At 40.3% G+C, this 27,358-nt stretch overlaps 2 protein-coding genes across 6 annotated transcripts in view; one reads left to right on the top strand and one right to left on the bottom strand.

Annotated features, from left to right (window-relative positions):
• The window catches only part of HSPBAP1 (HSPB1 associated protein 1), a 50,646-nt gene extending 26,303 nt beyond the window's left edge, over positions 1–24,343 (bottom strand). Inside the window, exons 1-4 of one of the 3 annotated variants that reach the window (XM_070583759.1) lie at positions 24,193–24,264; positions 22,860–23,449; positions 10,997–11,182; positions 2,752–2,933 (exon numbers count right to left, since the gene is read on the bottom strand). In XM_070583759.1, coding sequence (XP_070439860.1) covers positions 2,752–2,933; positions 10,997–11,182; positions 22,860–22,923 — 432 coding nt within the window. In that variant the 5' untranslated portion in view covers positions 22,924–23,449; positions 24,193–24,264. Of the gene's footprint in view, positions 1–2,751; positions 2,934–10,996; positions 11,183–22,859 lie in introns of all 3 variants that reach the window. The other 2 variants (XM_070583760.1, XM_070583758.1) reach the window with 2 other exon arrangements.
• SLC49A4 (solute carrier family 49 member 4) overlaps positions 24,307–27,358 on the top strand; it is an 80,120-nt gene continuing 77,068 nt past the window's right edge. The window contains exon 1 of one of the 3 annotated variants that reach the window (XM_008538087.2): positions 24,307–24,792. In XM_008538087.2, coding sequence (XP_008536309.2) covers positions 24,450–24,792 — 343 coding nt within the window. In that variant the 5' untranslated portion in view covers positions 24,307–24,449. The remainder of the gene's footprint in view (positions 24,793–27,358) is intronic. The other 2 variants (XM_070583763.1, XM_070583761.1) reach the window with 2 other exon arrangements.

Here is a 27,358-nt window from a genome sequence, read left to right as displayed (position 1 = left end):
AAGATATTCTTCATATACTTCAAACAAACCAACAAACTGCAACAGATTGAATGCAGAAGCAGACAGAAGAATCCAGCTGTCTTCTGTGAAGCCAGACATTAAAGAGACTTATGAAAACGTAAAAGAATGCCACTCCTCTCATAAAATTTTTAAAAATTTTGAATACAGTTATTTTCATATGAGTATAATGAGTGTGTTTTGAGTGAATTAATAAATATTTTAAAAATTTATCAGTTTTAATGCTCAACTACCCACCATTTTATGACAGATGGAAGAAAGCTTGAAACACTAAGTAATACGACTTAGTAACTGAATGAATTATACAGTAAAAGTAAAACAACAAAAACTTAGGTACCTGGAATGTAAGAGGACTTGGTGTTCAGAAAACTCTGACATAAAAAATGATATAATCTTAATGGACTTGGTTGTTCATAGTAGACCGGCCTGTTCCAATCCAGAGAATTAATCACCACAATGTGAGCTGACAGAAAACTCATTCAACTAAAAATATCAGATTTTATAACGGGTCAATTAGAATTCCAGCACATTATCAAAAGGCTGCCTTTTATATCCACACTTAATGGACAGGACGCATGTCTGCCCAGTGCTATCACGCCCGGGCTGAGATAGAACAACGATGGGGTCAGAGAGATGCAGCCAAGGCAGAGTGGGCCCAGACTCAGCACAGATGGAGTCCTTAATCCACGCTGTAGAGGCCCTACGGAACTGACGGTATCAGACCCCCTGCAGTACACAGTGCGGCAGGCAAAGCTTGGAGGGCAGGTTACGTCTTTCTTAGTTGTCTAATTTCATAAAAGGTTCACTTACCTTTTTGTGTCTCAGCTTTCTTAAAACAGGGATAATTATTAAATCATAGGCCAAGTATGCACCAAGTATAAGTAAGTATTTATAAATATTACCATTACACAATGTTTTACTGGAAATATGGAGTAAAAAAGTACTAGTCTAACATACAGAGTGGGGAGGTTATAAGAAATAAAATAAAATACTCTAAACATTAACTATGATATCTGGAATTTCCAGGGTTAAAGATCCATAAAGTGATCACAACTAAGGTTATAAGAAAAAAAAGTTACCTAAAAAAATTATCATTCAAAAAATGAGCAAATATTAGATGTGGGATAGACTTTGGATTCAGAAAGCATCTACTGAATGTTTTCAAAACTGAGGCATTTCCTTCATGGTTATGAGAATGAAAACATATCCTCAACTAACAATTATGGGGCAGGTGATATATTTTTCCTTTTTTTATAAAAAGCAAAATGTAAGTAAATACATAAAAAATTTAATAAAGGAAAGTTACAAAGTTTTGGTAGTTGTATTATAATAACTATGTAAACATCAGCATCTACTCCTTAACGCAAAGTGAAAAAGACAAATGCAGTATAGGCTGAATGTAAAAGTACTCTGGAGTCTAAGGACTAGCAGCCTATGTGAGAGGAAAGTGCGGAGAGTGGGTGGTGGTGCCCGGCAGGAGGAGAGGAGTTGGGGTGAACAGCCTGCATTGATGATGAGATACTTCTCTCCACAAAGGATCTGTTGTTAGCGCCCTCAATTCCCAGTCCGAGCGACCCTGTGCACAGCAGAGCGGAACCCTGCGCCATCCTCTCACCTTCCGGTGCTGTTATCAGCCAATGCTCCACTCTACTCACAGGGTTTTCATGGCCAATGTTTTTGGAAGTGGGTGGTCATGTCCTTCTTCCTAGTCTGTCTCAGTCTGGGAGCTCGGCTGAAAACTGTTCACCACAGGTGACCATGCTGGCATGTGAAACGGTGGCGGCATAGCTTTCGGCATCACAGCAACATGCAGCTGCCACAGTATGACAATCGACAGATGGGTGGTGTGGTTCTCTGACAGGAAAACGAACGCAGGCCATGGCGGTGAGAGCATCAGAACTTAACCACTAGACCACCAGGGCCGGCTCTACAAAGGATTAGGGGCAGGATAAAGAACTCTGGAGCCTTGGCCTGATTGTGGGCCTCCGAACAGCTTCCTGGGACTATTCCCACCCCTGCCCTATGCCTAAGACATGCACTGAAACCAGAGCAGGGAGTTTGTAAAATCACCCCACAAAATAAACCGTCAGTTTGAGGTAGAAAACCCTGAAAAGAAAAGAGGATATGGCAGTCTGCAAACTCTGCTGTCAGTTATGTCAACACATAGCAAAGAACTTCCACATTCTTATTTCTGCACGCGCTCCCATCCTCCTGCAGGACTTCTACAATCAAACACCGGGAGCACAGCCCTCCCTGCGTCAGGCCTTCACCCTGCACTAAACCCCCCAGTGCAGGCAGGCACGGCAGCAGCAGCCCGCAGTGCTTCTAGGCTTCCAGAAATGCTTCTTCATGTAGTCAGCTGGGCACCTCCGTCTGCCTCGCGGACAGAACAAGAACTTAGACATAGGCCAGGAGGAAATGAAGTTTTATACACAATCTCTGCTCCCAATGTACTTCAAACAGCTCGGGTGCTGTGTAAAGGCAAGGGAGAGTATATAGGAAGTTTGGTGAACAGGAAAACAGTGAGAAGGCTGCTCAGCTGTGCGAGCCAAACATGACAGCCCTCTTGAGGAGCAAATCTTCTGGCTTGAGTGGATAAAATACACAAGACTCATGATAACTACTTTTGAGAGAAAAAGACAGAGAAGGAAAAAGGTACTAGGGAAATTCTAATTTGTGATCTTTTCTCAAGAAGAAATTATTACCGTGATGAAAAACAATGTATTGACTTACCTGGAAAATATCTGTCTTGTCTTCAAACAGATTGACAAAATATTTATAGTCAGCATAAGCCCAGAACTTAGAATGATCATAATCTCTAAATGGTCCAGAAATATGAGGCTGGCCACAGTTCCAGGTCAGAAACTCCTCAAGTGTCGCTTCTGCGTAACTACAGGCAGTTTCAAACTGAGGAGCTGCAATGTAAGAGAACCCAGCTTTAAATGTAGAGACCGAACACAGATTCTAAACATTGCTGTTTTTTCAAATGAAGGTAATTTCAACCAAAAAATGTTAGCTATCCTTTAACATTAATTGAAAATTAATTTTGTACTTGCGATATAATTAGAACCATTTACAACACTCACAATATTCATGATTAAACATAAAAGTAAAAAACACGGTTTTAGCTTTAAGATTAAAGACTACCCTTACTATAGCCTAGTCAGTAATCCAGTGCAACACTTCAGATTATCAATTCTCAAAGACCTCTTCTGGGGTCTGTGAGGTCTAAACTATTTTCATAGTAATACTACGACACTACTTGCCTTTTTCACTCTCATTCTCTCATGAGTGTGAGGTGGAGTTTTCCAGAGGCCACATGACACACGTTGCTGTCACTGCTCTGACAGTTAATGGAATATGTGCTTATGTCCTTGTATTTTAAAATCTCTCAGTTTTCATTTCTAATATGGTAAGTATCACTAGTATAACCCACATCATCAAATGCTCATTGGGGTACTCATAATTTTTTAAGTGTAAAGGGATCTTGAGACCAAAAAGTTTGAGAACTCATCTTCAGATTAAAGAAAAAGCAACACCAAAAACCTGTCTTCTGACGATTATCTGACTTTATCCTGCACGTATATTATACACAGCTCCTCAGAATCATTAAGTGGACAATGGCAATTTAAAGTCTGTTCATTTATTCATTAACTCATTTATTTCAGAATCATTTATTAAGTACCTAATTTGTAACTAGCACTGTGCTCAGGCTTGTGAGAACATAAAAGAAATAGATCATACTCTTGAGTTTAGAATATTGAGACACAGAAAAAGCTTTCACCAGAATAGGGAATTTGAGGCATCATGAAATTAAATGCAAAATTCTGTGCCATAGACACATAGGAAAAAGGCAAAGACCACTAGAGATGAGGGCTGATCTGGAAAAAGCTTACAGAGGTCTACTGTCTGTCCACAGTGCTTTGTTATTATGAGTGTGACTCATTTACACAAGAATTATTTTTCTAAATAGTGATGAAATTAATTTTTTGAGGGCAGTGAGCAGAATATTTTAAGTGTGCATTGGAAAGCTAATATTCAAGAGATCTGATTATGACCTCCTTTGCAAAGCATGAAATCCTTTCCAGCGGGGATGCAGATCTAACGCATGTCAATCAGTTAGGTCCACGCTGGACACATAGCAGATGCTCAGTAAAAGCCAGGCACTATTATTAGTACTTATTATTCATTCATATATTTACTTAGGGCCCCTTAAAAGTTAGCTATATTAATAGCAGGAGGAGAAGGGTATTCAAACTCTTATTTCAACAGCTTTTATATTTTCCCACTTCTGCCTGAACTGCTTAGGATTATCCCCATTATCTTTACCCGTTTCTACCTTTTTCCTAAAACCTCAGAATGGCAGAGAAGTAATAGAAGGGAGGGTGTGTGTCAGAGTCATCTTACTTCATCTGCTTCATCAACTGGTCACCTGCTTTGAGAAACAGGAAAACTTTACTAGGGTACATTTATCTAAAAGATAAAAATCTGCATCTTTAAGAACTATTTAAATTTGATAATTTTTGAGACGTACTTAGAATAGTGCCTGGCACACAGTAACCCATCAATATACATAAACTCTTAATATTATCAACATCACCATCAAGAATTTACCATAATGGCTAGGAGGACATCCGAGTTTTTTAATAAACAAAAAGCCATGTGGCAAGAAAGCTGCACGGCGCAGGCAAACAGGAGTCATTTCTAAATCATTTCAGTAAGCTCCAGTGTAAGCCTGAAGACAGGACACTGTCTCCTGAGTTTTCCCTTCACAGAATTCAATCCAACTGATGCAACTGAACACTGAAGCCATTACTTGAGCCACTGGGCGCTGGGGTGGACTGAGAAGGACTTCTCAGGTAAGGCCAGCTTCACAGGCATGTCTGCACTGCAGCCTCACCAGGGGACTTTGTCTTCTGTCACATCAAGTTCTGTACTTTAAAAAATGAAAATCTAAAAACGCAAAAATTATATGTGAGAACAGTCACTGTCGGGTGAAAATTACAATGAATGGAATGAATGGAAATGATAGACTTTTTCATTTGCATAGTGATTTCAAAATAGAGTCTTTCACTCCTTCCTGGTAGTAGCAGTACCAAAGGTACTGTTTTCATTCTGTTATCATGACCATGTCTTTCTGGGTGGTACAGCTGTTTTTCTTAGTTTATTCGATGCAGCAAAGTTATTCCTTTCTAGTTTTATTATTATTGTTCTTTCGTTTAACAATGAAGTAGCGTAGGCAGCTGCAATTTGCATCCCACTTACTGTGAAAGTGTCAGGTACGAAGCAGCTCAACCGAGTTCGGGATTTGGAAATAGTGTATAAATTGAGTTTGCTTTTAACTCTCATAAAAGGGAGTGCTAAAATATTTTTTGCACAGCAGGCAAACAAATATTCCTCTTTTTGTTAGATTTCATCATTTCACAAGCAAGGAACACTGCATGGTATGTGGGTACTGGGGAGAACTTTTGATCACTGCTCCATTCCCTATTTACAAATGTTTAGGGTTATTTCTACAATTGCTTGCCAAATTACTGTCAGCTGAGATATAGTATTGCCATTGAGCACATATGCTGGCAAAGGAATTTGATCCAAAATGGTTTCAAAAGAGCTGTGTGATGTCACTATCTGCTTCCTAAAAGAAACTAGAGATACATTACAAATATGTTCAAATATGCTATTTATTAGTACTATTATTTCCAAGCATTCTAGAAAAATTCTAACCAAGACCTAAAAAAAAAATAAGAAATACATGAAACAGAAAGGAAACAAAGTTATCAATCCTTCTAAGATAATATGCCCATCTTCACAGAAAACCCACAACAATATACTAAAAAACTATGTACACTCATAAGTGGCTGGATAAAAAAATGAACATACAAAAATGAATGGCTTTCATTCATGTACCAAACACAACTAGTTAGAAAAATATAATAGGCAAAAATATTTCCTTCATAACAGATATAAAAAATTTACAATACTTTAAAAAATTTATAGACCTATGATAAACTCCAATCTTTTTACTGAGAGATGAATAAACTCGATAAATGAAAATAACATGTTCTTGTGTAGGAAGATACAGTATTATCACAGAGTAGCTCTTTCCAAATTAATTCACAGTGCTTAGTGAATTTTCACTTAAAATCCCCAAAGGATTTGTTTAATGTGAGCACACTGTTTAATTCTAAAATTCATTAGAGGAATAAAATTCAATAACATCTAAGAAAATACAGAGAAAGAAGAGCATTAGGGAGGATGAGTCATTGTTTCAAACAGTAAAATATATACCAGTTGCTAAAATAGTTTTTAAAAAGTGTTTAATGGGCCTCAAAACTGATAGCTCAGTACATGGTCCAAAAAACAGAAGCTGGAATATAAAAGAATATATTAATATAATAAAGGTGGTTTCAAAGTCAGTAGGGGAAAAAGGGATTATTCAGTAAATGGTACTAAAATAAAAGGTATTGTTATTTCTAACAACTATTTAGAAAAAAGTCAGTGAACACCATATATCAAAATAAATATGGAATGGATAAAGAGTAAAATGTAAAAAAGATACAGAAGAAATTTCTAAATAAATAAGAATGAAAATGTTAATGAAATATTATTCAACTATATAAAAATGTAAAAATGTGAAGCAAAATCAAAAGGCAAACAATAAACTGGGAAACACATCAGCAACAAATACAGTATTCTTAATAAAAAAGAAATCTATTTTCAGGTTTCAAAAACGTGAAACCCAAATAAGGAACAAAGAACAATTACCAGAAAAAATACAAATTCCTAATAAACTTGAACACATGTTCAACATCACCAGCAATCAAAGAAATGCTAATTAAAATCATGAGATACCATTTTTCACCTATCAGCAAGATTTTCTTTTAAAAGATAAATCTCAGTTGGGCAAAGGAGAGGCAAAACAGGCACCCTCGCTCTTTCTGGAAGGAGAATAAATGGAAAGCACTTGGCCATATGGACCAAAGGCCTTTCATGCTGTCACTCCACAAATATCTGAATGTCCATTAGGCGCTCGGTGCATGATGAGCCACCGCCCTGGCCCTCACAGGTGACCTCCTGGAGGGGAAGAGAGACTTTAAACAGTTACTTACTTAAACACAACTAACCATGTGATTATAACTGGGCTAAGCGCTACTGAGAAACAGAAGGGGCACTGAGGTAACTCGATAGCTGCATGTGATTTGGGGGGTGGGGGAGGGAGATGTGGTCAGGAAAGATTTCCGTGAGAAAATGACATTTGAGCTGAGATCTGAAGGAAGAAGAGGAATTAACTAGGTAGAGCTGGGGTAAGGGGAAACGAGAAGAGAAAGGAGAATGGCTGGCCTGCAGATGGAAAGGCCCTGAAGTAAGAAGCAGTAAACCTCTGGAATCACAAAAACTGAAAAGAATGCTCGTTTGGCCTGCACTGAGGGAGAGGGATTAAGCTGACAGGCAAACAGAGCTTTCTACACGAGACAAAAACCTGGGTCTTTAGCCTAAGGGTAACGGGAAGCCACTGAAGGGTTTTAAGCAGAGAAAAAAGATGAGATTTGTTTTTTAAAAACTGTCTCTGGTTTCAGTATGAAGAATGGCCTAGGTGGAGGGGGCGTGCAGAGGGACCAGGGACAAGGCTACTGTGGTTGTGTAGGTGAGAGAGACCCCAACTAGAGGATGGCCAGGGAGAAGGAGAGAAGCTAGTGGATACTAGATGTTTAGGGTGTAAGTCACCGGGTCACCAGACACCACTTAGAGAGGCGATGAGAATAAGTCAGAGGTCTTTGGTATCAGAAGCTCCATAGAAGGTGCGGCTACTGATGATAATGTTCACACCCTTCGACTCCATCGTCCTCCTAGGAATCTATCCCAGGCAAATAATCAGAAACTCGGACAAGATTTATTTTCAAAGATGTTCACTACAGTCTTATTTATAATTTAAAACTTCTAAGAAATCTAAATAATCAAAATAGGAGGATTTTTAACATAAACTATGATATGAACATATAATGGAATATTAGGGAGTCATTTAAAAGTCACATTTAATGTCAGGAGAAGCTGCTCAGAATATGTTATATTAAAAAAAAAAGCAGGCTGTGAAAATTAATACTTTATTTTTAAAATACAAAAAGGCCTGCATGGACATATATCAAAGTGCAACTAGTGGTTATCTCTTGGTAATGGGACCAAGTGTTTTAAAATTTCTCGATCTTCCCATGTTTTCCATGTTTTCTACAATGAGGAAATCCATACTTTTATTTTTTAATTATTTCTATTTTTAAATAACATTTTTGGAGCATTTACTGTGTGCTAGACACTGTTCTAAATGTTTTATACATATGAATGCATTTAATCTTGAAAACATTTCTAAGATACAGAAAGGTTAAGTGACTTGCCCAAAGTCACACAGTAAGCCAAAATTTGAACATGAGTTAAGTTCTCTTACGCCACTACCCTACACTGCTTGTGGAAATACTGCATTATACTCAAAGAAATAACTTTTAAAAGAACAAATTATCAAGACAACCCATAGAATAGGAGAAAATATTTGCCAGTCATATAGTGATAAGGGTCTAGGATCCAGAATATATAAAGATCTCTTTCACAAATCAACAACAGAAAGACAAAAACCCAAAAAATCCCAAACAAAAAACACCTCAATTAGAAAACGGGTGAAGGATTTGAAAAGACATTTCTCCAAAGATATACGAAAGGTCAATGAGCACATGATAAGATGCTCAACATCATTAGTCATTAGGGAAAGGCATATCAAAACTATAATAAGATAACACTTCACACTCACTAGAATGGCTGGAATAAAAAATGAAGTGCTGGCAAGGATGTAGAGAAACTGGAACCCTCCTACATTGGAGTGGGAATTTAAAATGGTTCAGCTGCCTGGAACCATTGAGCAGTTCCTCAAAAGGTTAAACACAGAGCTACAGTATGACTTAGCAACTCCACTTCTAGGTATAAACTCAAGAGACACAAAAACATACACTGACACAAAAATCTGTACATAGAGATTCATAGTAGCACTGTTTACAATAGCCAAAAAGTGGAAATACTGTCTGATGTCTCATAAAGTTTTTGTTGAGCAATGGAAAAAAAAAAAGGTGAAAATGTCCATTAACTGATGAATGGATAAACAAAATGTGGTATATCCAGAGAGTGGAATATTATTCAGCAATAAAAAGAAATGAAGTACAGATACATGCTACAACATGGATGAATCTGGAAAACATGCTTTGCGAAAGAAGCCAGACACAAAAAGCCACATATTGTATTATTCTATTTGTATGAGGTCCAGAACAGGCAAATCCAGAAAAACATAAAGTAGATCAGTGGTTGCCAGGGGCTGGGGATAAGATGGAATAGACAGTGACTCCTTAAGGGGTACTGGGCTTCTTGATGGGGCAATGAAAATGTTCTGGAATTAGACAGTGGTGATGGTTGCACAACATTGTGACTACATGGAAACCACCGAATTGTATACTTTAAAATGGTGACTTTTATGTAATGTGAATTTTCTCTGAATTTCAAAAGAGAACAAATCATCTTTAGTAAAAACTCAGAGCAGTTGCCCACAACTGCAGAGACTTTCTACCTTCTTTTTCTTTTATGCTTAAGTATTAACTTGAAAATGTCAAATTACTGTGCCTCATCTATAAACCAGGATAATAAGAGTGCCATTCTAAGAGGGTCTGAAGCAGATTAAGAGAGTTAGTATGTACAAAACTCAGAGCAGTGCTGGACACAATAGCTCTTGATGACTGCTAGCTCTTAGCGGTAGTGTACTTGGAGTCTAACCAGAATGTGAAAACAACTACAATTCCTGTTTCTCTCCAAATTATTGTCTAAGAGACACTTCAATGAGTGGAAGATTTATTTGACTAAAATCAAGAGGGAAGAAGCACAGGTTGATTTTGACGTGGCTGCTGCTGGTGTAGCATTTAATTTTAAAATACAAAAAGGTCAACACAAGAGAAAGAAGCTTGGAGAAACTGGAAGTGAAGGTGGGTAATTTTCTAGTTCCTTCTGAGTTTTTAACAGATATTCATAGAGCCACTTCACAGTAATGCTTAAAACACTGTGAATTTCTAGACTCCCAAACTTACTCATATTTAAATAGAAGTTAAACACATGTTCTGAAGCCAGACAACGGTTATGAACTCTTTAAGATTAGAAACAGCACTATTTTTTCCTTTAAATTATTTTTAGAGTTAACAGTAATTGCTTTATCTGACTATAAGGTAAAAAATCAAAATGTTCCAAGTCTTCAGGGAGGAAGAGGGAGCAAACTCTAACGGCTTCTTAAGACGATGAACAAAACAGCTTTACATACGTTTCATGTTTATGCAACGCAATAGAGGTCAGGCAGCTGATAAAGCAGAGATAAAATCACAACCAAGACTGAGCACTATAAATAGTGCCTGAAGCCACAAATAAAAGGACACATTCTACATGAGTCAACAGTGGAAGGGACTATGAGATTAGCATTCGTCTTTTTCAGTCACACAAGAACATATATAACAACACATTAACAAATATTTATTGTCCATCACATTCAATGAACCATGATACATGAACAAATACATTTTATATGAGGCCATAAACTTTAGGTTGTTTAGTCTAAAAAGAAATCTTAACAGAAACTATCCTACAACTTCCAATAAAATTCTCCTATCTGCAAATGGGTCAAAAAGAGGATGAGAAATAAAGGATTCTCTAGAGATAAAGAAACAGAATGTAGGCATGCTACTGAAGAGGCATTCCCGTGATTAAGGCATGCTTCACTTAATGACAGGGATACACCCTGAGAAATCTGTCGTTAGGTGATTTTGTCACTGTGTAAACATCATAGAGTGTACATACACAAACTACACACCTAGGCTGTATGGTCCCAAGCTTACGGGACCACCATCATACACGCAGCCCGTCGTTGACCGAAACGTTATGCGGCACATGACTGTGCTTGTAGTCCTACCTGTATCAGTGCTTTTCAGTCCCATCCTGAATCGTATCCGCTTGCCAGGAAGGACCTCCGAAAGGTGTTCAGCAGTCCAGTGTTGTGCTGGCCAATCAAAAACCATGTTACAGAAGACTGCGGGTTGTTCTAAAGACATTATAATTTCTTTTGCTTTCTCTGGTGTAAAAGGTTTGACATGTTCACCTAGGGATAAAAAAAAATAGAGCAAAGGATAGATAACCATAAGGTAGTTCCAGATAACATGACAAAAAAATAGCTGCTATCATTTCTATTATGGCAAATTCTGTATAATTACATTGCATTTACACTTCACTTATTACTATTTGGCCTCAAAGAACCATAATTCTTAAATGATTTTTATCCTGTTAAATTTTAAATGTTAGAAAATATTTACAATTTCCAAGAGAGGATTAATAAGAATAATAAATAAATAAATGAAGGATTGTATGAGAAATGCTGATGGGAACTACTCTAGAACAGCCAGAGCTGCAGAGTCAGCAATGAGTCTCCTGGCTCTAGCACGCGTCTGTGCCGAAAAGACTACGGAATCAATACAGCACTCAACGATGGAGAGAGTATTCTTATTCCAAGATTTAAGAAGACAAAAGATGTGCCAGGACGGAGGTCAGTGTTAACCCTCGACTTCAACTGCATCCATCAACAGCACAGGGGATATGTACAAACTAACACTGCGACGTACTGAGTGCTTCAACACATTTCACAGAATCACAGAATGTTAATCCTGGATAGGATAGTAAAGACTAGTTATTTGTTAACTAAAAGAACAAGTAGGTTTCTCTTCAAAGGCATCTTAAGATGAAAGGTTTTTGGGAAAGTCAAAATATGCTTCATACTCTGACCCCCAAAACATATATTTATGATTCTCCAGAACAATCAGCTAAACCCTCTATTTCAGTTACCAAACTTGTAATTACCTTAACTCAAAAGACTAAGAAAAGCTCATAAATAACCCAAATTCTCCCATCATCCAACTTTCTTCTAAACTTTCTGATGAGAGGAAGAGGCAATGGGGAGGACTCATCAAGGAACTTGAGTAATTTGTACTTGTCTGAATGTAAGGCTTATTTTTAAAGAAAATGAAAATTTAAGTCAATCTGGCCTCCTTTCTCAGACAAGGGCAGAAACTCGGAATCCTTTCCTAAGCACCTGGTGAAAGTGAGCAGACTCTAAGCCTCAGAAGTGGACATCTGAGAACAATGTGTCACCTTCTACACAGTCAGGGCTCCCAAGCGAGGAGGAGATGAGGGTGGATGCTTAGAGGCAAAGGGCAGGTAGATGGGTTGGGGCCCACGTGGAGTGAGGAAGACAGAAGGTGCCCTTAGGTCTCCAAGTGCAAGAGGCCCCGAGTTTGTCCCCAAGTGACCTTAAGTGCTGAAGAGCCATGTTAAGGAAAATGGGATGTGACCAGAACAAAATTTTCTAACTTTCCTTGAGATCCCTCCCTCCTCCCCCCGCCACTTTTGGCATGTGTGATTAATTCTCATTAAAGGTCTCAACCCAAACCAGCCTATAAACCTAAGTACAAGGTCACCTAGACACAGTGTGCCCGATCTTCCTGGACTTGGAGCGCCTGGATTCCATGTGTGTGGAAACGGACAAGCTGTACTTTTCATTACGTATTTTTTAAGTTTAGCTAGACTATGAAAAGCTACGATACATCCATGATAACACTCTGTTGTTTGAGGCATACAAATTAGAACTAACTTTTGGGAAACAACTGAGAAAATGAAGCAGAAATCTCAAGGAACCCATTAACCTAGTAATTCACGTTATGGGAATTTGTAACAAAATAGTTAATCATAAGCTATATACATACCCACTACCACAATATAAAAACTGAAAATATAAACAACTTAATGTCTATAAGTAGAAAAATATTTACTAACATTGTTTCCACAGTACATTCCCATGGTACATTATATCCATTAATAATAAAAACAAGGGCTATGTAGAAATGTGTGGAAATGTAGGGACTAGGATTGACTCAGAGAACCATTGCAACAGCCAAGCAAGAAGTGTGATAATAAGGCCCTGAACAATAAAGGGTGGCAGAGATGACAGGAATGGAGAAATATTCAAAGAATAATATAAAGACTATTACAACCAAAGAGACAGGGCGGGAGGCAGATGCAGCTATAAGGAAGACTGAGGTTTCCAGACTTTGTGACTTGCCGTAAGAGAAAAGTTAGGCGCAACAGCTCATTCTGTTGGGAAGATGAAGAGTTTGGTTTTGAAAATCATCATCATAATACCATATATTTACTTGTATACTGCTTTACTATTTGCCGCGTACTTTCATATATATTAAAATAAGAGTGCTCATCTGATCCTCTAAGAAGCCAGTAAAACACAGCCAGAGAAGGTATCTTATTTCCATTTCCCAAAGGAAGAAGTAGAAGCTCAGACGTCAAAGGTCAACACACCTGTGATGAACTGGAATTATAGCTCAGGTTTCCTGATTCCAAGCCAAGTGCTCTTTCCACTGCACAATCCTGCCTCCAGAGAATTAAAACTGTGGGACTTACACTAGCACTAAAAACTCAGGGGAGAGTATAACCTGAAAAGATAATTAGGTTTAGGAAAGCTTTAGATCAATGCATAGATAATAAATGCATGTGTGCTCTTGGGGAGAGAAGAATGTTTTGGTTTGTGCCTATGTGTGTGGGGGGTGGGAGTAGGGGTGTATGTGTTAATACCTGTAATAGTTACCCAACACCCATTCTCATCCTCTTCACTAACAGAACTTTGGGCAATGGGAGTGGCTGAAAAACTACATTTCCTAGACTCCTTTGCAGATAACAGTGGCCAGAGATGTGTTTGAAGTTGCTGAGTCAGCCTTTTTGCCCGTAACCTCCTCTCCTACACTCTGCCTAGAAAACAGACAGAATGGCTAGCCATCTTGAGAGAGAAAAGTTGTGAAAACTGCAAACCTCAGCCAAAATACTGTAAAGATGTCCATCTTTGTGTCACTGGACCAACATTGGCAAATTTCTACCTCCTGAATCCTTTCACATAAAAAAATTAACTCTTATAGTAAGACTCTGTTATTAGTTCATAACTTGCGTAACACGTTGCCCTCTGGGGCTATCGTTTTCAGGGACAACCGTATTCTCCCTGTAAAGCGCTCTGTGGCTTAGGATGGATGAATCACGGCTGGTCTGACCCACAGTGGCATCCTTTCAGTTCTAAGGCAAAATAGTCAGACTTAGAACATTCAGCTTCGAGAACTCTAAAGGGCAGAGAAAAATAGAAGCACCTGTCCTTTTGGGGTGGGGATTTTGTTCTGCTTATCTTAAATTGGAGTGAATAGACCACATGGCTTTGAATTTTCCCAAAACAGCTGTCATATTTGGGTAAGACATGTCTAGGCACCCTTCCACAAACAAGTACGTGGGCATTAGTAACACACGAATAGTGTTTTGACAGAATAGCTTCACAGAAGTCAATAAATATTTTTTCCTCTAACATAAGGTTAAATTAAGGGGAAAAAAAGCATATTTAATGATCTGATCTAAAAGTCCCAGACATCCCAGAGGTTATTTAATAAGAGATTCTAAAAAGTAAAATTTGCTGAGAAAGCACCTGGCCCAGTGATTGAAATATATTAAATGCTCGAACATCTGCTAAATGAATGAAAAGTGCTATAAAGTGTGTGCAGAACAGAGCAAGAGGATGTTCACCATTACAAGAAATTAGCATATTTACAGAATTTCAGGCCTATCAGTGAGATAAAACAATCAGCTGGTTGTGAGATAAAACTAATTTGGTTTCTGATAGCTTAATCAACAATGAACTGGGCAATTAAATTAACAAATTTAAGTGTTACAATTTCCTTTAAAGAAGAATGCAATCGACATTGCATTAATTAAATAGCCTAAGGATGTACCCAGTCATTTCATGGCAGGAATATCTGCAAAGAGTTATAAAAATTCGGAAGTAACTCTGACAGCCTTTAAAGCACAAGGGTATTCTGGTCTAAACTTGCACCCAGCGGCAATTTCTAATCAGATGACTTAGAAACTGCTGAAAAAACAGATGAGTGACCTAAGTGTTGCACAATAGTCTTTTCTCCCTCTAAATGTGGCACGTTATTCAGAGGATTTATTACAGCTTTGGTCACAACTAATTCTTCAGAGATAGTGAAACATCATCAAAAAGCAAATTGCCTTTTTCTCAGTAATTTTTTCTTTAATTAAAGCAAAGTACAAGATAATTTGAAATCTTATTTCTCTGAATTTTCTAGCAATCTGGCTTTAGTCAATTAATATCTGGGTTGGCTTTATATCCAAGATTTAGAATTCAAGGCAAGAATAAGGAAAATTTACCAAGTTTCCAGAATACTCTCCTAATATTGAGAGAATACAACAAAGACAAAGATCATGAAATTGAAATTAACTCAACTCTTATGTCAAGTATAATTTTAAAAGAAATGTTAATAACTATTAAATTTAAATTTAATAGTTTTTAATTCTATTCAAAAACTTTCAGAAGGTGACACAAGAGTAAGTTACAAGTTACAATGTGTCAGAGACTCACCATAGTGACATAGCAGGAATAAAAAACTGGGTCCGGGCAGGGTGAGCTAATTTATTTCCAAATATATACATGTAAGCCTATGATGTTTTCATCACTCTGACAACTATTACATATATATACAAGAAATTTTAATAAAACTTCTGGAATGGTAGATATTAGGATAAAAACCACGGACCATTCGGGCCACGTCAGAAAAAACACTGATAGAAGTATGCAAGTACTACTTAACAAAATGACTGTATTTGTACTAAAGACCAAATGGTAAACTTAAGCCAAAGATAATTTTTTATTTTATAGTCACTATTTTAAAATGTCAATACAGACTAAGAAAATTCTCCTGAATGTTAACATAATGCTTAAGTAAAATGATGACTAGTCATAAACCTTGAAATTTCAAGGTCTAGAAGGTGGTGCCATTGAAGAAACCACAAACGGAAGTGTGGAGGCTGTTAGGACACAAAGTTGCCAATACCAATGCCTGGTGTGGCGGTGACACCCAAGCAGGTTCAGGCCGGGGACAAGAGACAGTTACATGCCAAACGGTTACCATCCTCCTGTCCAGCCAACCCAGAAAATTGTCTTCTCCTTCTCACTTTAATCCATTTATGAGCCACAAAATGGCTCACAAATAATACTTACAAGTTCAAAAGTAATACTGGTCCTAAACCTAAAGCAAGGAAAGGTAAATCTATATTTTAAGCGAAGTTAATACTAGAAAGCACAATGTCTTAAAGATTAATGCTCTTTAAAATGCTCCAAAGTATCTTCAAAATTGCAACCAAAATGTAACTACAAAATGTAACATCTAACTTCTCAGCTTCCACTAAGTAAATTTTCCATAATTCAAAATAAAATGGGTATTTCATCAAAGATATTCAACAGCTGAGTCTTGAAGAGAGACATTTGCACACTCATGCTCATAGCAGCACTATTCATAATAGCCAAGAGGTGGAAGCAACCCAAACGTCCGTCGACAGATGGCAGGGTAAACAAAATGTTTATACATACAGGGGAATATTATTCAGCCTTAAAAAGGAATATTCATCTGGCTACAGCATGGATGAACCCTGAGGACATTATGCAAAGTGAAAAAAGCCAGTCACAAAAAGACAAACACTGTATTATTCCATTTATATGAGGTATCTAAAATAGTCAAATTCATAGAAACAGAAGGTAGAATGGCAGTTACCAGGGGCTGAGGGGAAGGAGAAACGGGCAGCTGTTAGCAGGATACAGTTTCAGATATGCAAGGTGAAAAAGTTCTGGAGACCTGTTTCACAAGAACGTGAACATACTTAACACTATGAACTGTACTCTTAAAGATGGTGAAGATGATAAGTTTTATGTTTTTAACCACAATTAAAAATATTCAACAATATAGCTTTTCTGATATCCATCATTATCAAATATAAAGGATTTTAGCTACATTTATGAATTTACGAACTACACAGATGCCCCAGCAGGCGAATTTTTTACTTTTTCAGATTACAGAGGGGCCAGCCCTGTGGCCAAGTGGTTCAGTTTGCATGCTGTACTCCAGAGGCCCAGAGTTTCGCAGGTTTGGATCCTGGGCGTGGACATGGCACCACTCATCAAGCCATGCTGAGGTGGTGTTCCACGTAGCACAAACAGAGGCACTCACAACTGGAATATACAACTGTGTTCTGGGGGGCTTTGGGGAGAAGAAAAAGAAGAAGAAGGAAGAAGAAGAAGGAAGAAAGAAGAAGGACGAAAGAAGAAGAAAGAAGAAGAGGATTGGCAACAGATGTTAGCTCAGGTGCCAATCTTTAAAAACAAAAAAGATTACCCAGACTTTGGCTTTTCTTTAAACCCCCCTGCCTCCCACTGCCCTTTTTAAAAAAATGAAAACAAGAATGACATGAAGAGTATGACATCTCCAACTCAAGAGGAGTAAATCCAGTCATCCAGGAGTGTCAGCTCTATATGAAATTCAAATCCCTACAACTCGGGAATGACCTACATCCTTGGGAAGGCCTGGAAGAAGAGTTGCTAAGAATCCATTCTTGTCTTCATCAAGGCATAAACCTGGCTACAACTAAAATGATGAGAGCTCAACAGAAAGAAATATAATAACTTCAGTCTGAAAGACTGAATCGGATTCAAAGAATTGCAATGTTTACTTTCACTGAAATGCTTCAACCAATGTGTGATCCTGGAATTCAGAATTTAAGTTGATTCTTAACAATAAGTAGTTTCATGTTTGTTTGTTTAAGACTATTTTTTAGAGTAGTTTCAGGTTTACAGCAAAATTGAGAGGAAGGTACAGAGATTTCCCATACGTCTCCTCCCCCTACACATGCATAGCTTCCCCCATTACCCACATCATTCACCAGAATGGTACATTTCTTACAAGGATAAACCTAAACTGATACATCACAACCACCCAAAGTCCATAGTTTACCTTAGGATTCAGTCTTGATGGTGTACATTCCATGGGTTTGGACAAAAGTATGAGGACAAAAGTATAATGCACATTCTATGAGTTTGGCCAGAAGTACAATGACATATATCCATCATTATAATATCATACAGAGTATGTTCACTGCCCTAAAAATCCTCTGTGCCTTGCCTATTCATCTCACGTTTGTTTTTAATAATTTCCAAGCTATTACTTCAAATAAAAAATATCACATCCTTGAAGGCAAGCCTGTTACTTTTATGTCCCCAGAACTCAGCACAGTGCTTGGCATAAACTGATGCTAAATAAATAAATGTTTTCTGAATTTACACCACATTTCTAGCGATGAATAAAAATACTAAATTTTATTAAAAGTAACCATCTGTGGGGCTGGCCCCGTGGCCGAATGGTTAAGTTCGCGCGCTCCGCTGCAGGCGGCCCAGTGTTTCGTTAGTTTGAATCCTGGGCGCGGACATGGCACTGCTCATCAGACCACGCTGAGGCAGCGTCCCACATGCCACAACTAGAAGAACCCACAACGAAGAATACACAACTATGTACCGGGGGGCTTTGGGGAGAAAAAGGAAAAAATAAAATCTTTAAAAAAAAAAACAAAACTAACCATCTGTTTTCTCCACTTTTGCATAATGCGATGTTGAATAGAATCAGAAACAGACTCAAAAGATCGGGACCAGTTCCACAATTTCACGCTCACCTCCACCAGTTCCCTTTCCTGCTCCCCATCACACTATTTATCACTAATTGACTCCTAATCCCTCTCGCGCCTACAGCAACCACGCCAAAGCTTCCTCTCTCAAACCCCCACTACCCCTCTCCACTTCCTCACTCTGTGTGGTGCCTTGCTCTGTTTTTCTGAGAAATCTGAAACCCATGATTTCCCTCTTTTTCACTTCAACATTTCTGGTTCACCCTGTTCTTCTTTGGTCTCAAAGGATACACTCTTCCTCCTTTGCACCAGCGTTCTCGGCCACTGCTTCCACTCTAGCAGAACCAGTCTGTCTCCTCACCTCCCTCCCCGCCCTCTGTGCCTTGGGCTTTTCTCCACTCACTTCCACAACCCGGCTTCCCATCACCACAAATGGCCTCTTCCATCAATTCCATAGGCGAACTATACTGAACTCTATGCATTCAAATTACTCTAGGAAGCAGAGACCAACTCAATTTGTATTCATGCTTTCTCATCTCAGCCCACAAAGCACTTAATGTGTGTAATATTTGCATCCCATCTAATTGCCTCCTGCCTTGTGGATCTATCTTATACGACAACTCTTTTTATGTCTTCTCCCCAAAACTCTAAGCTATAGTTTATAAGCTATTTTAGGGCAAAGACTATCTTCTACTTCACTGTATGAGAGGGTCTCCTGTTTACAGTGTACATTCAAATATTTTTTGATAATGGAACGGTAATAAGTTTGCTCAAAAATCAACTTTTCTATGACTCCCACAATATTATTCATCACCCTGACCCTTTCACATGCATTTATCTAGTCTATGTACCTTTGTTCACATAATCCTTACCTAATTTAAAGCAAAGCCTTCTCTTCCAGTAGGATTTTGCCCACTTAACTTACTCTGTAATGCTTATAAGCAGTCACTCCAAAGTGGTGTTTCTGGGGAGGATGAAAGTTTAAAATAGGGTTGAATGTTCCACAGATGGAATTCAGAGAACCCTTTAATACAAAAATTTAAAGTCACTTGCAAATATGTGTGTGTGCATGCTGCATTTCTCAGGGGAGCAAATCCATAGTTTCATCAGACTTTTTCCCTCCTTAGGACATCAAGATTAAGAATCACCAGTTCTTCAAAAAGTTAAATATGGAATTATCATATGACCCAGCAATTCCACTCTTAGATATATGCCAACTGAAAACATACATTAATACAACTTATATATGAATGTTCATAGTAGCATTATTCATTGTAGCCAAAAAGTAGAAACAACACAAATGCTCATCAACTGATAAACAGATAAACAAAATGTGGTATATCCACACCATGGAATATTATTCAGCCATAAAAAGGAATGAAGGATTGACACATGCTACAACATAGATATATTATGCTATGTGAAAGAAGCCAGACAAAAAAGGCCATATATTGTATGATTCCGTTTATAAGAAATGTCCAGAATGGGCATGTCCACAGAAACAGAAAGTAGATAGTGATTGCCAGGGACTGGGGGGAAGGGCTAATGGGGAGTGATTACTAGTGGGTACCAGGTTTCTTTCCAGTGTGATGAAAATGAACTGGAATTATAGAAGTGATGGCTGCATAACTTTGTGACCATACTAAAAGCCACTGATTCGTATACTTTAAATGGGCGAATTTATGGTATGCGAATCACATGTGAGTATATATATGTATATATATATATACATATATATATATGTATATGTATATAAAAAACCTCCTCTTCCCCAGCTGCATGCTTGACATCTCTTTTGCATCATCTTTCCATACCTAAACTCTACGCATTCACACTAAAACAACAGTGTTCCCAACCACCTCCTTTTCTTAAGGTTCCTAATTTCTCACACTGGGAAATTCTTCTTTTCTCTCAGGTTCAACATCAGTCAGTCACCAATGCCAGCACTTTCTATTAATAAAAATAATTACCTTTCTTGAATATCTAATTCCTGCTAGACATTATACTAGATAATCCACAATTATCTTTAATTTTCACAAAAATCTGTGTTTTACAGAGGAGGAAACTGAGGCTAAGGGGGATTAAGTACCTTGCTCTTCAGTCTTTCTCCCTCCAACGTACCCTCCACCCTTCACAGAGTGATCTTCCTAAAACCAAATCTGACCAAGATACTCCCCAACCTGAAACTCTTCAAAGGCTTCCCACTGTCTTACAGTCCAGATTCCTTAACTTGGTACAAGGTGCCTTGCAGGATCCCACTTCTCATTTCAATTTCTGTCAGTTCCTGGACCATGCCATGCTCTTTCTCCTCTTGCCTCTGGACTTAGTACAGGGTTCCCCTATTCATTCACTCAACAAATATGTATTAAGTGCCCACTATACACTGGCATGGTACTTGCTGCTTGGGCACATGAGGGAAATAAATCAGACATAGGTCCTGCCCTCAAGGTGCATAAGGTCTAATGGAAGAAACAAATAATAAACAAGTAAATACCGAACGTGATAAGTGAAAGGAAGGAAGCAGGATGCAGCACTACACAACATCTAGGGTTAGGATGCAGCGGAAAACCACAACTGTTTTCAATGGGTTGGTTTAGTAAGGTCTCAGGTGGTGATATACTACGAAACCTGAAGATTAACAAGCCAGATATGAGAAAGTAGGTGGGAGGAGGAGGGGGATGAATGGCAAGAGATGCTCTTGGAGACAACAGCAGAGCTCAGACCAAGGACTTTTGTAGGCCATGGTCAGGAGTTTCTAAATTCTGGGTGCAATGGAATTCACTGAAGAATTTCAAGTAAGGGAGTGTCACTTTTTCTTGCTGAATGGAGAAGGGATTGGGGGGACATAAGACAGGAAACAAGAACACACGGCCTGAAGATACAGGAGTGGTTTAGATGAGAAATATGGACATTGTGGACAAGGGTCTGACAGTGAAGGAGGAAAAAAGTGGACAGATTAGATGCAGAATTGACCTGACTTGCAAAGTCATCAGCTGAAAGTGAGAGATGGAGAGAGAGAGTCTGAGGAACTGTCACTGGAGAAAGAAAGTAGGCTTATCAGAGAAATAGGATCATGCTGAGAGAATATTCAAGAGGTTGGCCATTTTCAATTTAGTATCACCAATTTGTCCAGACTTTTTCGAGCAAAGTTCAACCATACAGGTGCAGATGCAAAGAGGGTAAAGGTTGGGTTCAGCCAGAGGAAGGGTTCTGCCAGAAAAATAAAAGGCAGAGAGGGACAAGAGAATAGCGCATTGTCAAAGGAGAGATTATAATGATAAACTGACACACACTCTAAACTGGGTAAGGGGGTACAGATGGACAGAAACGGAAGGATTAATGGATTGGAGATACAGATGAAGTTCATGTACCCTGGGGTACAGAACCAAGTGACTTTTGTCAGTAGGAAGTTATAATTAGTTTCTTTTGCTTGGAATGGTCATCTCCGGCTCTAGGCAAACATGACTATTTTATCTCCAGCCACATCTATCCAGTGCTTTTCTGCTCCCTGTCTTCCCATGACCCCCCAGAGCCACCACCTGAGTTTGTCACTATCTCAGCCAATCATAAAGGCCGACCTCCAACTAGTCCCTCCTAGAAGCATCTATGTTTTCCCCACTGGGCGCGCTCCTCTAGGTGACAGCCTTTACCCACTGTGTACTGTTAGTATTCACGTGAGACACATTGGTCATACTTTTTTCCTTGCTAAGCCCCTTTACTCAATTGGGAAAAGGCAATGTTATAAACATCCAAAAATCTCTGGATCCCGCGGCAGTATACAGAACAGTGCCAGGCACGGAGCAATCATTCAATAAATGCCAAGGGGGATCCCAGGCTCAAGGGTCTCCAAACCTTACCCGTTCTCTACAGCAGGATTCCACCGCAACCAAACAAAAGCTCGTAATCGCTGTTTACAAAAGTCCCGGATATCTCTAATTACCCCAAGGGTGAGCTCCAATTTCACAAACTTAATTTTAAGCCACTGTAACATTCAAAACATCCTCCTGCGTGAAACAGAACTGGCAGGAGGAGGGGATATGGGGCCCGGAACGACGATCAAAAATATGGATGCCACAATTTGAGAAAAGACACGTTCACTAGAAAACAAATCATTTTCCTTATAGCTTAAGGCAGGTCCGCAAAGCCACATGAGGGATGCCCAAAGAGCCAGTCGGCACAGGGATGTAGTCACGGTCAGACCTCAGCCTGGCACCTACCTGCCTCCTCGCCAGCTCCAGCTGCAGGGCCCGTATCGGAGGTCGCCCCCGGGCCTGCAGCCATGGCTAGCACAACAAGGGCTCCGCCCGGACCCAAAAGTGGAGTGGGAGTGGGACACGACGAGTGCCAAAACCGCGTTCTGAGGCAGCACCACCGGAAGGACTTCTCCGGGGTCCCAGGGAAGCGCCGCTCACGTGGAGTCACGTGACGGGCTGGGCGGGGCCCCGCAGATTTGTTTTGATTTCCCTGTTGTTGAAACGGAAGCACGTGGTGTAGGCTGTGGCGCCTGTTACCTTCCCCAGAGCTTAGCCTTCCTTTCACTGTAGTCTTTTCTTGGCTTCATTTCTGCTTCTCCTCGTTTTCCAGTCAGGCCCTTCCTTTCCACCTTGACGCTCTTTGCCACCCAACCGTACTGGAGTTTTAGGGGACGGTTTGCTTTTTTTGTGGGGCTCGGGACAGTGGAATGTGGCTCTGCGTTCGCTTGCTCTGCAGCCGCTCTTAACCAGCCTTGGATGCCAGGAGAGCTCACGTTTCTCTTCCACCTCCCTTGCCCTTCTGGCAGCAACATGACTCCATCTGGTTTTCTTGGCTGCCGGAGAATACGAACCTCAGGCAAATGTCTTTTAATTGCGTTCCCCGTGACTCATTTCCCGACCTAGACAAGCCAAATCGCTTGACTTAGGTTTTCAAGGACACTAACCGACACCTGTCAGGCTTCTGGATTTGTATACCAAATAAACAATCGGCTGCTTGAGCAAGAGATCAACAACCCTCACCCTTCTCCTCATTTACTCTTTGATCAAAATCATAATAACTGGAGACGAATTGAGGTCGTTTGGGGGCAGAAATCTTCCAGCCTTAATCAACATATCTTTGTTTGCTCATCTATTAAGCGACAAGAAAATGGATAGGAAGATATCTATATCTTTATCCATGTATATACAGATGAATTAAATTGGCTACTTTATTATCTCCTCATTGGGTATGTACGACACAAAAAGAAAGCTGATAAAACTAGGCATTTCTTGCTGTACGTAAAAAACAAGACATTATTTTCATGCAGCAATCTTCTAGTCCCTACTACTCCTCAATTTTATCCTATCTCCCCCTATAATTTCTCAAGTTATAAATCCAAGAAAAATAAGAATAAACCCAATATAGAAGCAAGCATTAACTAGCTTAAGCGACCGGAGGTCTCCGACTTGTTTATTAGGCACATGATGTAAACTTGGGCACTTCCTCCAGCAACCCCGTGTTCCTTGCCCAACCTCCTCTAACACAGCCCTCTCTGGGAGATTCCCGTGCCCCGGGCTCAGCCGCGGTCCTCCCTGCCTTTTCAGATCCTCTCCGTCCTCTCTCCAGGACCCGAGTCCACTCCCTCTCTGGTCTCTTTCCTGACAGCCGGCCGTCCCAGCCCCGCCTCCCCACCTGGGACCGGCTCGCACGGCGCAGGCGCACCAGGCGCGGCCAGGAGGCCGAAGGCGACCCAAGCAGCCTCGGCCCCCGCCTCTTCCGGCCGCTTACGCGCGGGGCTGGTCCGCGGCCGGCCGGACCGCGCCGGGCAGTGGCCCCGCGGGTCGCGCGTCGGCATGGGCTCGGGCTGGAGCAGCGAGGAGGAGCGGCAGCCGCTGCTGGGGCCCGCGCTCGGGCCTGCGCCGGCGGCTGCCTGGAGAAGCCGGGAGGCGGCGGCGGCGGCGCTGCCCGCGGCGGCCCCGGGTCCCGGGCGGGTGTACGGGCGCCGCTGGCTTGTGCTGCTGCTCTTCTCGCTGCTGGGTTTCGCGCAGGGCCTGGTCTGGAACACCTGGGGCCCCATCCAGAACTCGGCGCGCCAGGCCTACGGCTTCTCCAGCTGGGACATCGCGCTCCTCGTGCTGTGGGGGCCCATCGGCTTCCTGCCCTGCTTCGCGTTCATGTGGCTCCTGGACAAGAGAGGTGAGGGGGTCCGGGGAGCGCCGGCCAGCGCTGTCGCTCCTGGGGGAACGGAGTCTGCCCGGTGTCCAGGCCCGCGGGCCGCCTCCCTCGCCTTCGTCTTTGGGATTGTGTGAGGTGACCGAGTGTTGCTGGCATCCCATTCCTGAATAGAAACCCTCCGTCCTTAAAGCGATGAATATGGGAAGGCTTCTTTGCAGATACTTGTTTGTTTATGTCAAAGCCCATTATGCAACAGCAGGGATTAAGCGATCTCCAAGTGTTCAAGTTTTTGCATGTTGTGGACATCAGAGAGCATCCCTGTGCACGTGCCATGTATGTTTTTTACATCTGACAAAAATGACTGATGCTTTGACTTCAAAGGGATTTGGGGATGTTGAGGATGAAAGGTCAGAAAATAGACTGATGATGCCTAGATATAAGGAAGTAATGAGTTGGCCTTGCATAATAGATGACTCCAGCCCAGGAAGAGCTGTTGGGAAACTCAGATCTGACGCTTTGGTTTCTGGAAAATGGTTAACAGCAGCTTTCAAGTGTGTATGTGTGACTTGGTGGCTGTATCGGTTGAGATTTATGACTCTCAGATAAAGCTTGGCAGATGAATGAAGACTTCGCAGAGGAATACTCTGGCCAGATGTCTGACTTTACCACTTGCCAGTGTGATTCTGTGAGGAGAAGAAAAAAGGTCCTAGGACTGAATGATAAGGCATTGAATTAGACCACACAAGTTTGAGTAAAGAATTCGTGATCAATATGATGTAGCTGCTAAGAACAGGAAGGACTGTTTTAGGCACAATAGTGTCCACAACAAGAAGAGAAATAGTTGGCTATGCTCTACTCTAGTGTTCAGTTCTGAGCGTTAAGGCCATTGACAAGCTTGCGTACTTTAAAAGTTGTGTAACAAGAACGATAAAGGATGTAAAAATCATAATGTGTAAGATGAAGGGAACTGGGTGTGTCAAGCTGCAAAAAGAAACTTAAGGCGGAATATAAAATATGTGAAGATCAAGCGAAAGAAGAATTGGACTTAGTGTGTGTAGTTCTAGAAGGAAGAACTAAATGGAGTGAAGTTACAAAGGGCTCTAACTCAAAGCGGGACGAGGAAGTATTTCTAACAATGAAAGGTGTCCAGCTCTGGAAGGTGTGTCTTGACCAGTGTCAAGCTTCCAGGTAGAGTAAGTACTTATGCAGAGGATGTGTGCTAGATGCTGAGGAAGAGTTTCTTGTACTGAGTGGAGGTTTTCTTTGTTTAGATTTTTTTTTGTTTGCTTTTAAACTAAGTCAGAGACTTTATTTGGATTTCACCAGTTTTTCCACCAGTATCTTTTTTTCCTCTTCCAGGATTCAGTCTAGGGTCCAAATGGCATTTAATTCTGATTTCTCCTTAATCTTCAATCTGTGTCAATTCCTATGTCATTCTTACAAGGTTGGCTAAATTTAGGGGAAAATGCTATTTTATAGTTTATTTATCATCTTTTTATCAGGAGCATTTTTCAATATTACTCCCTAAATTTAACTAACCTTGTTTTTATGGCATAAAAAGATTAATTTTTTACCCTTTTTATTGTAATCGTATCTTTTATCTATGGCCAGATAAATTAGGGGTTACTTATTTGCTTTGCAAGATAAGTTACTTCAGGAGTTCTTTCATAGTTCCTGTAACTATATGGTGAATTCAATTTTCTATTTTCTGTGGGTTGAAGCAATAAAAAATAAATTTAAAAATTCTCTTTTAAGAAAGTGCTTTTCCTTTTCAGTAGGAGAAAGCTAATACACTCATCTGTTGGCTGCTGCTGCAGGTGTCCTATCTGTGTGCATAGAAAGTAAATTCCCAGCGTCCAGGATGCTAGCATATCTTGCTCCCTAGAGGGCAGAGAGTAGTCTGGCTTTCTTGCTGCTGTGAGTCCCAGCCAGCTTAGCATAGAAGACCAATTATCTTGCTAAAATAGATTTCATACTCTCTCACCCCTTTTCCTTTTCCAGCAAGGAGACAAAAAATGACTAGCTAGTGACATAATAGGGGAGCCAAGAGCAAGTGTGCTCTGAGAAGCCAAGTGAAGAAAGTTTCAAGGAGGAGCTAGCATGTAAATGTGTGCCAAGCACTGGGGAGATAGCCTTCCCAGAGCCTACATTCTGGTCTCTCAGAGGAGATCCAGGCAACAGACAATAAAATTAAATATTTAGTAAGTCAGATGGTGATAAACGCTTTGGAGAAAAATAAAGCAGAGCAAGGGAAAAAAGGAATGTGATTGCGTGGTATTCTGCTTTATATAGAGTATCAGGGAAGGCCTTACTGATAAGGTATGTTTGAGCAGAGACCTGAGGGAAAAAGGAAGCCTGACTTGTCAATTCTGGACAAGACTGTTTGGGTCAAAAAGACAAAGGTCCTGAACTTTTGTTTGGCATATGCAAGAAAGAGCAGTGGGGCCTCTGCAGCCAGAGGTGAGCCATGAGGGAAATAGTGGTAGGAGATGAGGTCACAGACGTTGTGGGAGGCTGAATCATGCAGGGCCTCGTGGGCCACTGTTAACACGTTGGCCATTAAGGAGTGAGGGGGCCTGACTCCACT

The sequence above is a fragment of the Equus przewalskii genome, chromosome 18 (assembly GCF_037783145.1).
Source record: "Equus przewalskii isolate Varuska chromosome 18, EquPr2, whole genome shotgun sequence".
Classification (NCBI taxonomy): Eukaryota; Metazoa; Chordata; class Mammalia; order Perissodactyla; family Equidae; genus Equus; species Equus przewalskii.
Note: the sequence above shows the minus strand (reverse complement) of the source record. Positions and strands in the feature narration are given on the sequence as shown.